The sequence below is a fragment of the Pelobates fuscus genome, chromosome 3 (genome assembly GCF_036172605.1).
Source record: "Pelobates fuscus isolate aPelFus1 chromosome 3, aPelFus1.pri, whole genome shotgun sequence".
NCBI lineage: Eukaryota > Metazoa > Chordata > Amphibia > Anura > Pelobatidae > Pelobates > Pelobates fuscus.
Genome location: NC_086319.1, coordinates 401,028,920 through 401,041,231, shown reverse-complemented (window position 1 = coordinate 401,041,231; position 12,312 = coordinate 401,028,920). Strand labels below are relative to the sequence as shown.

Genomic DNA, 12,312 nt, shown 5'->3' with positions numbered 1-12,312 from the left:
GATGTTCAAGTGAAAAACAAGTATTTTTTTTAATACACAGTTAAACTCCTCTCTGGATATAAATATATTAGTAGTTATTCCCATATAAAAAGATTACTTTTATTTATTTATATATTTTATGGAGCAGAAAGTGGTGCGGCGCACATTTTATTGTAAAGCAAGGAGAACTGCTTACAGTATTTGGAACATTGAGAGAAGCAATCTACTTTTTTCCCCCTAACCAACAGAAAAACTGGATATAATTCTGTGCATCTCATAGATTGTCAAAATGCCAAAGGAGTCCTGGTCCATTAACATACTCCGCTGAGCTAGACGTGATTGTCTTTCTGTGCTTGCTCAATGTGTACACTGCTATATAAATGGAATGAAATTGTCCATTCTTTCATATTTGATTATTAAATCCATTATATTACATTCAATGCTATTGACAAGGCAGTAAGACAGTAAATGTGGGGGTGGGAGGATTTAATCGAAAGATTCATTTTATCTGGACTTAAGCCAGACGGAACACTGCCAGATGGCTGAAATCTAGATTAAATGCTGCAAACTCTGGCCCTTTTGCTGACTGCTAGCCAAAAAGTAAAAAAAACCAAAAAAACCCACCTACACGACACGTGGTTTAATTATATTGCTTCTGGACGGTACTTGATAGGCAGTCACATTAAATAATTAAAATTAAATAAAATGCCCATGGGGTCAATAAGACCCCAATATTACTATAAGGGAGGTCTTAAAAATCCTTATACCCCCATATATCATTTCTACTAACATGTCAAAAGGAGTACCCCCCCCCCCCCCCCCGCTGTCCCTCTGTACTTAATATGAAGTTCCCCTATTTGTATCTAGTATGTTGCCATGACCGACATGTCCATTGACGGAATCCACCTATAAAATTATGTGACTCGGATTCAATTGGATCACCAAAAAGAGATTGCCCATAGAAGAACATGTTCAAACCACAGGGAAACAGGTTCTGTTTCAATCAGGGCTTTTAGAATTAGTCATCCATTTGTGACTCATAAAATTTCTATAAAAAAAGACTGATAATTATTATTTTTCAGTGGTGGTTAAAAAGTCGGTTAAAAAGTCGAAACATTTTAACTAAATGTCCTTCTTGGAAAAACTCACTATATAAATATGATAGTCATAATGCAATTTGTAGCCTCGAAACTCAGAAAGAATTAAAACTTTATAGCAAAATTATGCATTTTATTTTAAAGATTTGCTTTTCCCCATCAGATGTTCCTTTGAGTTCATGTCTGGTCGGAAAACTATAATGAAACATTTGGGGACAAACATACAGATCACTAAGGCCCAGCTGGAGGACTGAATGGCAAATATTTCCATGGCCACTGTGTATTTGCCTCGAGCGCTAAGAGAAGCCGGGATATAGGACACCCAAACACTGAGGAAGGCCAGCATGCTAAAGGTAATGAACTTGGCCTCATTAAAGCTGTCAGGAAGTCTCCTGGCCAAGAAGGCAACAACAAAACTGATAGTGGCTAGAAGACCAAGATATCCCAACATGCACCAGAAGGCCATGGGTGAACCTTCATTACACTCAATGACAATGATACCTGGTTGGGTTTGGGTGTTATACTGAGGGAATGGAGGGGAGAGAGAAAGCCACATGATGCACAATATTAATTGTAGCAAGGAACAAACGTTCACGAGTGTGTAAGACACCCGAGGTTTGGTCCATTTTTTTAAGCTGCTGCCTGGTTTTGTGGCCATAAAAGCAAAAACCACCATGATGGTTTTGGCCAATATACAAGAGATACATATGGTAAAGACCATGCCAAATGCAGCCTGTCTTAGCAGACACTTCTCAGGTTGAGGATAACCAATGAAAGCTAAAGAACTCAGAAAACAGAGGGACAAAGATATCAAGAGAATACAACTTAAAGCATAGTTATTGGCTCTGACAATTGGCGTATTCTTGTAAGTAATAAAGATACTAAAGATGGAGACTGGAATCATAGAGGAAGATACTCCAGTGGTGGTCAGAGCCATCCCCAGTGGTTCATCGTAGGAGAGATAGTCAATGGATTTTGGGAGGCATTGATTCTTTTGGGGATTGGGCCACATATCCCAAGGACATTTCAAGCAGTCAATGGAGTCTAGAACACAAACATTTTATAGTTTAAACAAGGAAAGGCAACATGGTGAAAGGTGTTGGTAATTCTAAGCTCACCTATAAAATAATTAAATGTAAGAAAATATACAGTTAACACAAATGCTTTAGTTATTACAACAGCATTTAATTTAATTTGTGAAAATATGGACCATTTTACCATTTGTTAAATGATACTTTGCCCCATACTTTTTGGCAGGTAATTAGCATCTGTGTGCTTACAGTTTAGTTCACTTAATTTGTTTACACATAATATGTATATTCGGTAGCAGCAGCGAAGGAGAATTGGGCTGAGGGTGGAACTCGGTGATGTAACCGAGGGAAGTCTTAGTTTTTGTTTTATTTTTATTTTTAAAGTGGGATGGTCAGCCCAGACTACATCAGAAAGGGTTACTCTAACCATATTGAGTGTTTTGTGGAAACATTGTTTTTTGGTTGGTGTAACCCTTTAAGCTTTGTTTAAATTTGGCACATTAAAAAAAAAAAAAATCAGTCCATGTATTATATTAATTAGATGCAAAAACAAAAACAAACAAACAAAACAAAACATGGATGGGGTAGTATCACAAGGCACTCTTTATTCGTATACATTGTTTTTCAGAAACCCATATTTGCAGATGTCCTAAATAAAGCTAACAGACTTATTTACGAAGATAGTTTTCAAAATAGAAAAACCTATAATACAGAAGGAAAAAGAACAACAAAAACAACCTCCAAAAAGGTCATGCATTTTGGATTGGAACAGTCTAATTCACATGCAGCTTGAGACTGGGTTTGATTACTGGTGTGAAGGCCAACATGGATTAGTCTTTTTACCTTCTTATTGTGGGTTCTCGTATGCGTATTGTATGTGTATTCATTTAAAAATGTATTAAATATTTTTGTATTTTTTTTATCTACATACCTTGTATATAAATATATTAATAATTGAAATCAGAGTTCGGTTTGTTCTGAATAGATGATCATTGCATTCTGCATGCAGTTTAGACATTCCTTGATGCTGTACACATGCAGTAATGTTTAAGGGTCTGCACAGGGCATCATGGGATTCCACTGATTTACATTGTATGCCAGGGGCTGTTTTGTCAGCCTGACATATAATGCAAATCAAAATAAAAGAAACCCTGGGCAATGCTGTATAGACAAATCACAGCCCTAACTAACTTTAGTGAATATTAGTTTATGCGGAAATATGTAATAGAAGTAAGGTGGTGTATTTTATCTATGACTTGTTCCTGCTCCTTACCTGTTTGGTTGGAGATTTCACCTTGGGCACATGGGCTGCATTGAAAACAACATATTGGTTCACCTTTTCTGGCTACCTTCCTGAAACCAGGGGGACAGCTTTCACTGCAAATGGACACAGGGACCTACAAGCAAAGGTAAAATAATTTACAAACTGTTTTTGGACCCTTCAGTAAAGCAATGCTGGATCTATCATTCTCATTCTTAAAAAACAAACAAAATGTTTTCTTAATAAAAATAAAAATAGCCCATCTCCTTTCAACAATACATTTTTTCTATAAATATAAATATATATATATATATATATATATATATATATATATATATATATATATATATATATATATATATATATATATAACAAAAAACAAAACAAAAACGACGTCCATCTTGAGTTAAACAAGTGAAGATTTGAGATTAGGATGTGCATGTTGGGGAGTAATATTTTGTCAGACATTATATAATTATAGTTTTTTTGTTTTTTTTAAAAAACGACTTTTTATGAAAGTTTCAACAGAGGTTTACGATGCATATAAGAGAGCAATACAATACATATTGTATTTCATTTGAACATTAACTTTGTAAAAATTAAATCTGAATATCAATCAAGATTCTAGAGAATAGGGTACTTTGAAAGTAGTGTACTTTGAAAGTCAAATTAAATGTTTTCAAAGCATAAGGAGAATTGTAGACTTGGTATGCAGGCTTGATTCTTTAAAAGACGAAAAGGTAGAACAGAAGATAAAGAAGTTAAAAGATAAATAAAACTAAAGAGTTTGGAGAGATCTCTAACCTAAAAATAAACTATTCTAAATCCCATATCCTAAACGTCAGTGTCCCCAGCAGACGCGCTGGCCCCTACGCCAGAGCTTCCTGTTCCAATGGGCTGACCAAAAGATCAGGTACCTGGGAACCTGGCTAACCAAAGACAGCAAAGACCTCTCCCAAGCTAACTTTGCCACCACACTTTCTACCTTTCAAAAAGACATGAGGGACTGGGCACACAAGCACATATCGTGGCTCGGGAGGGTCCAAGTCATCAAGATGAATTTCCTCCCACGCCTACTATACTTATTCCAAACCATCCCCATTAAACTCCCCGGGGCGTTTTTCGCCGCACTAAAAACAGCCATGATCACATACATTTGGGACGGTAGACGCCCCAGGATGAAAGCCACCATACTAATGAAACCCAAGGACATGGGGGGCCTAGCACTGCCGGACTTCCGCTTATACCACACGGCCACACATCTCCTGTGGAAAGTGGCAGAAGAATCGGAGGCAAGCATGCCATTAGCAGCCATGCCCTGGGGCAGGAAGGACCCGGGCACCCGAGACATGTCCCCATACAACAGATTCACCCTGGAAATATGGCGCAAAGCGTCGAGGACACACAACCTAGCACCCTACCCCTCCCCCTGACACCACTGATACACAACACTGACTTCACGCCGGGTCTCGATCCTAAAGCATTTCAGGAAATCCTCCAGACCCCGAGACTACACCACATAACCACCAACGCTGGGGGACGGGACACCCACTTTCATAAAAAGATTTAAACACGCACAACTTTCCGCCTTCGTACACACCCTACCGCAGGGGACCGCACTCACCAGAAACCGCACAACTTTCGAGACACTAAGCAATAACCCAGACCCACTACCACATGGAGTCTCCCTCTTATACACAATGCTGCAGACAGAGACACCTACTGCTAAACCCCTATTTATGGGGAAATGGGAAACGGCACTGAACAGAACGTTCACAGACGCAGAGTGGGAGCAGATATGCTACCTCACCCACCACTGCTCGACACACAGACCCAAGAGACGGCATTTAAAATCCTGATGAACTGGTACCGCACCCCACACCTCCTCCACAACATAGACCCAGAACACACTAACCTCAGCTGGAGGTGCGAGAGGGAAACAGGAACTACACTACACATTTGGTGGGACTGCGAGGTAATTAGACCGTACTGGGAGGGCATACACAACATACTAAAGATGTTCTCGGACGCACCCCCTCCCCTGGAACCGGCAGCAATGCTTCTCCACCACAACACACCACAGTACCCAGATCCAGATATAAGATATCCATGATGGTCTGGATACTGAATGTAGCTAAACAGATACTCCCCCAACACTGGAAGCAAAAGACTGCACCCCCATTAAAGGTATGGTTCGCCCAGATGGAAGAACTTAAGGCAATAGAGGACCTGATCATGACAGCCACAGACAAACCCCAGACTTACGCGGAGATCTGGACACTGTGGCTCCTCGAGACCGCCAAAGACGCCTTTCTAGAGAAGATTAAGGACAGGGACGCGGCCAGACCCCGACCCCCCCTTCCCACTACTACCTAGAACGAACATGACATGAGACTGGTAACCCATGGCTACATCACCCTGAAGCTCCAATGCGCAACTACAAACTAACACCACTAGCGAACGAAATGTCATACGCTATCCTAACATGCTGCATATACCCAACACAACAGATACCTAGACACACTTTAATCCACTTATTGCAGCAGACATGCACAGCAACTCGATACGACACACATAACCAACAGCGCTCGAACAGGAGCGATACCCACACCCAGGCAACACACCACTCCTCCCCAGGAGGTGAGAACAATGTGGAACACAAACACACAGAATTAACCCACATACAACACATGGGAAGTAAACACTGTTGCATACACATATATCATACGAGACCTGCGTGTCCGACAATACAGCGGGTCTGCGAGCCCAAATATACGTACGACTAATCGACTTCAACAAAATGCATAACGCTCCAATATGGTATCACATGAATGTCTAGGATTCTGTATATACCTGACAACACTCCCGTGAGGGCCTGCGAGCCCGATAACTCCTTTACTTGCAAGATTAACCTGATTACATGTAACGTTAAAAGCAGAGACCTGCGAGTCTTAAAATACCTGAACAAGAAAACCAAAATAAAAATTATATTTACAAAAAAAAAAGATAAATAAAACAGAGACAAAACAAAAACACAGAGACATGAACAACTAATATAAGCAGGTGACAGTTTGAGATTTAGTCATGAAGTCATGAGAATCTATTATAAACAATGGAACTGATAATAAACAAAACAAAACCCCAAAAATCGTATTGTTAATGAAGTCATATTTGACACTTCCAAGGTAGACATGACTCGAAAGGTTACCCAGTAGGTCAGAAGACATGTACGTAGTGTAGATGAAGTTTAATTTGTGAAGCACAACTGTAATATTGGGGACAGACACTTTCCATCTACATGTGACATACAGACAAGCCACAACACAAAGATTTATGGTCAGTTTCAATACTTATATCGGTAACCATTGAGTTTTGGCATACCACGGAGTAGGCGAACTTAGGGTTGGGGACTAAAGATAAATCAAAGAGTCAACTAAGGAGAGCAGACACCTACATCCAAAGGGCAGAAATGACATCACATGTCATTACTGTGGACGTACAAGCATGACAGTTGCTTAAAATCTTCTTCCATAATTCATTGATCAAATTCTCACCCTGTTCATTCTCCCATAACTACTGTAAGAGCACCTAAGAGAGGTCTAAACTGCTCAGCAGCATGCTTCTGGATTCTCAATATGGTGCCCTTCTCTGTGCCACGATACCTGCATGTTCTTTTGAAAGGTGTTGGATTAATTGATGGAGTAGTTGGAAAGGAGAATCACCAAAAATGTAATACAGCCATGACAATGTCCTTCTTAGTATCTGGCACACCCAGATTCTCTTGATAGTAGGATATGCTGGGTTCACCCCTGCATCCACCTATATCAGAGATGGAAATGATAGATGCCCACCAGTGAAAATCATTTACCTATCTCTGGCAGCAATAGTGGAAATTGGTTACAGATTATTGGTCAGTCGTGTATGGAAAGAGCGCCTCTGCTTCTCCTTTACCATAAAGTGCAATGATGTGCTCTTGACCAAAAAAAGACCATCAGTGGGGCTAATATTAATTTCTGGCCAATTTAAACTGGAACGACTTAAGGGAGCACAAAATTACTTCTCCAAGTTGACCTAATGATGCATTCCCATTTTGAGTTCCACTTCATTATTTGTTAGAGATGAGCAGATCTATAAAACATGAAAAGGTTTGGAATGCCCAAGACACCACTCAACTGTGAATGGAGAGCAATATAAGAGGATAGTCTTGGTCTTTTAACAGACCAAACAAACAAACATATGCTTTTGTAGTGTAAGAAATTCATGCACTTTTATCACTATTGGTAAAGATCTGCAAAAGTATAGCATTTTAGGGAGTAACATCATTGTAAGAAAATTGTCCTGGCCAAAAATAGATATATTATATGGGGTCCAAACAGTCATGCACTTAAGAAGTGGTGGATAGTTATGAATATATAGATTATGAGGAGGGGATGAAAGCCTCACCGTCAAGTAGTCTATATAATGAGTCTTCCCACTAAATGAAAAAAATAAATAAAAATAGAAAATCTAAGTCTGGTATTAGTTTTATGTGAGATTTTGACAACAAATTATATTATATAACATATCTGAATAGACTACAATCCGTACACACCATCGCCCTGCGGAGAGTCTAAAATCTCATTGTGAGGAGAAAAATAGACTTCATTCAGAAGGTCAAGGCCATGGGTGCTTTAACTTGAGACATTGACTATTGCAAATATTTGCTGTTACAGTAATGCTCTGTGTTCAATGTAATCTTAACTATTTTTTCAGTAGTAAATAAAGTTTTTATTGTGTTTTTTGTGTGTATCGTCATTACACAGAAGCTATAGACTTAACTGTATTAACTGTGTATTATTAACTGATCCTTATTAATGGATTTTGTGGTAGAATCAGACTTGCTCATACCTCTTCTGACCCAACTATAGAAGGATTAGGACAGCTACAAGTCTGGAGTAACTCAGGAAAGGGTCACTGTGGCTAAATTGAATATCCGACATACAAACACATGTACACATTGATTCTCAGTCTCTAAGGGGCAGATCAAGCACACTAATAACTTTAAATAGAGGTAACACATAGATAACATACCTTACTATGTACTGGGATGTTTTTATTACTGTTTGCTGTAATTTTAGTATGATTAAAACATTTATAAATACACAAAAAACAAAAAAAACAAACATTTTTATTGGATAAAACAATAATGGTATAGAAAGTTGTTAGACCATGATACATGCTATCTGAACATTCCAGTGGTGGAACAAACTAAAAAAAGATTTAATGGTAGATTATCTATTGGGACCCTCCAAGACAGATTTCTTTGTCTCCTTGTTTGTTAAAACAATTGTTAAAATGAAAGAAGTATTTGTTAGATACTGTCCCCGGTTGTGCAGCAGTAAGAGAAAAATGGCTGTGAATTGGCAGCTGGTGTCTATATTGGCACAGGTCTCTGTCCCCGCTGTGTTCCTCTCCTGTCTCTCGATACTCTGTAGCTGGAAGAACATTTGCAAACTTTCACCCCTTGTCCATGAAACTACAATCATCTCTCACCTCCTGCCCACCTGTTGGCCACTTGACCAAGCTTGTGTTGATGCTAAACTTGTCTTCAGATGATGCTGCAGTGTCATATCGCCCCACCTTCACCTGATTTATTACACCCTCGGTAGTCTGATGCCAGTTCACAATGTCATATATGGCTGGTGGGTCTCCATTCTCATCAAAAAACACTTCTCTTTTGTTGTTGAGTTCCACTCGTACCTTCTTAAAATAGTGCAAGAGCTGCAGAGTAAGGATTAAACATTATTTCCTGGGATTTTAATAAATAATTAATTCTAAAGCAACCCAAATCAAGTTCTTATACTTGAAAATTACCATAATCAATGATACCAAATTAGGGTGCTATCTGCTAAACAGCAGCCTAATTTGGTATCCTTCAGAATAATGGGAATAATACACAGCTGAAAGATCAAAATTAATAAATTATCTTAATCAGAATATTTTAAGTGATAACATCCTAACTTGGTATGTTTACATGGGATTGTCATAACTAAGGATACACTATTACGGAATTACCTACTAAGCAATTCAAAAAGCAAATTTTTAAAAATGTCATTTTAGATGTACGTCCCAGTGCTGCCTCGGATGAGTGAAAGTCATGTGGGGGGTTATATCTGCTGCTGTCATTAAAATGTATTTAGCTGCCACTTCCACTAATATCGGGCAGACCTGTATGCCACGGTTGTGCCCTAAAATAATACAGATTTGAACATTTTCAGAAAAAAATAACCATCACCCATAAATGGATATGTATAGTTTTAAAATAATAATACAATAATAATAATAATAATAATACATTATTTACAATGGATTAATATCAATTAATAATTCACATTTAATATGTAATTGTGCTGTAATAGGGGTTGATCATAACAAAAATAGTGTTAAGGCAGTGTTTTACCTCCCATGGATTGAAGTTTGTTATAGTTGAACATTTTTCAAGTGATGGTTGTCCAGTTGAGTCTTTGCATTCCATTAGGTTGTGCAGAGCTCTTGCTATCACATGAACTGCAACATAGACATTATAAGATACTCTTAGACTGGATACATCATTATAGCTATTCTGTATACTGAACAAACTTTCATCTCCTGTACACAAAGTTCCAGAATACTTAGACAAGTCTGTGACATTTTTCTCATTCGGAAACTTGCATCCAAAAGCTTCCGCCCAGAAGATCTTGGCCCATGTTAACCCAGGTGTACTAAAGGGATGAATGCTATTCGCAAATTCTTGAAACCCTTGAATAGTCGAGCTATGATACGCAAAACCCACAGTACCAGTGAGAATAGAAAAGTATTTCTCCACTGATAAAACATTTGAGATAGACCATGCTTCACTGGCAACAAAGAGTTTCCCGGTTACGTTCTGCCTTAACATCTCCTCCAGAATAGGGATCATATAGATGTCCGTAGAGAAAGCCACAATAACCTTGGCCGTTGATTCTTTAATGAGTTTTACCATGCGTTTGATTTCAGTAAAGATTAGACTAGTCATGATAAATTCCGTAAAGGCCACACATGCTCCAGAATTCATAATTTCTTTCTTAATGACCTGGATACCTTCTTGACCATAGTCATTGTCAGGTGCAAGGAGCCCAATCCAGGTCCACTGGTAACGTAACACTAGATGCGCCAGGCCTACTGACTGGAATTTGTCACTTGGAACAGTTCTGAAGAAGGAAGGGAACTGTGTTCTATCACTCAATAGAGAACTTGTTGAGAAATAGCTGACCTGTTGGGTGGAAGACACAGCTTAGTTAGAGAAAACTCAGGCAATTACTATTTTACCTTTTATTAATACACTGACACCCTTGGATGACAATACATTTTATGCATTTTTTAGTTTTGCTGAAATATTAAATGTTTAAATGATTTTAGCAGATCGATAATGTTACATTAGACTATCTTTGTCAAAATTTGCTATTATGCAATAATAACTGAGAAAACAGTCTTAGTCAAAATTTTCAATATGTCTTTATAAGTACCTGCTTGTGAGTAAACTCTATAAATAATAAAACACAAATCCATTTCCAACCGTATGTTGTCTGAGGATCCCCTGTAGCACAAAGGAGTTTAATACACATTTGTTTGTCTCCCAGTTTAACGCCCTTACTTGTGGATATCGGTACAGTCCCAGTAGATGAGCCATCGACATTGAGTATGTAGATGATGAGTGGCCAATGACTGCAGCCAGTGGTGGATTTTCACGACAGCAGTAATTGGGTATAGCCTGATTGTTACCTGTCAAGATCCAGAGGGTAGCCTCAATCTCTCCCTGCAACACTGCGCATGAGTCATAGGAATAAAAACCTAGAGTTGTATTGGGGAGAAGGTCTGGGTTTCTGTTGATTTCCTCCACACTGAATCTCAAAGCCTGGAATTGTTGGTAATGTTCAAAAAGAAACCTGAGAAACAAGAAAATAATATTTAATAAAATTCACCATTCAATAAAACATACTGTGTTCTACAAAGCAGTCTCTGACGGCATCATATGTCTCCCTGTGACTGTGTCTGTGACTAGTGGTATAAAGTTGGGCTTGCCAAACTAGCATCAACTACACTGGACAAGCTTCTCAGTGCATGCATTAAAGGATCACTATAGTGTTAGGAAAACAAAGCGGTTTTCCTGACACTATAGTGCCCTGAGGGTGCCCCCACCCTCAGGGTCCCCCTCCCGTGGCGCTGAAGGGGTTAAAATTAATTCAGTTAATTACCTTAATCCAGCGCCGGGCTCCCTCTGCGCTGGTGACATCTCCTCCCCATCCGACATCAGCTCCCCCGTCCGACGTCACTGGAGCCAAATGAGCATGCGCGGCAAGTGCCACGCGCGCATTCAAAGTGTCCATAGGAAAGCATTTCTCAATGCTTTCCTATGGACGCTCTGCGCGATGGAGGCGAAATTCACCTCCAGCGTCGCAGATGCGCCTCTAGTGGCTGTCCGGAAGATTTCTAATATAACATTTTTCACCATAATTTACAGGTATTCCATTCTGCTTTGTGGATTATAATGAAAACTTACATTGTGCAGTTATCTGGAGGAGGCTTCTCCCGGAAGGTAATCTCTGGGTAATATTTGTCAACATGAATTGGAATCACGGCCCCTATCAGGATGTCTCCATCTACTAAGATACCATTGAAAGTGGAGGAAGCCAGATTGTCATCAGAATATGAGGAGGGGATGTGGTATATTAGAAGAAGAAACCATAATGTTATGTACAAATGGGACGTCAACCTGTGCAAAGAAAAGAAAAACAAATTGTGTGATAAAGTGAAAATTTAGTTATCAAAGCGTACTAATGTTTTCCCCATATTGACCATCTTCATATAGTGTATTATACCTGTATTGACCATCTACACAAAGTGTACTATTCCTATACTGACTATCTACACATAGTGTACTGTTCCT

At 39.0% G+C, this 12,312-nt stretch overlaps 1 protein-coding gene across 1 annotated transcript; it reads right to left on the bottom strand.

Moving 5' to 3' along the window:
• Positions 1-1,209: 1,209 nt before the first annotated feature.
• LOC134601927 (extracellular calcium-sensing receptor-like) lies at positions 1,210-11,981 on the bottom strand. The gene is made up of 6 exons (XM_063446433.1): positions 11,926-11,981; positions 11,020-11,311; positions 9,808-10,638; positions 8,901-9,128; positions 3,381-3,504; positions 1,210-2,120 (listed from the first exon to the last, which is right to left on the bottom strand). Coding segments are annotated over exons 1-6 (2,388 nt in total). The 5' UTR covers positions 11,928-11,981.
• Positions 11,982-12,312: the final 331 nt, after the last annotated feature.

Excerpts from the sequence above, each read along its gene's own strand:
- LOC134601927 (XM_063446433.1), bottom strand. Across the intron at positions 10,639-11,019 it reads GACTGTACCGATATCCACAA|GTCAGCTATTTCTCAACAAG; the intron begins GTAAGGGCGTTA and ends TCCACCCAACAG. Across the intron at positions 2,121-3,380 it reads TGAAATCTCCAACCAAACAG|ACTCCATTGACTGCTTGAAA; the intron begins GTAAGGAGCAGG and ends TTTGTGTTCTAG.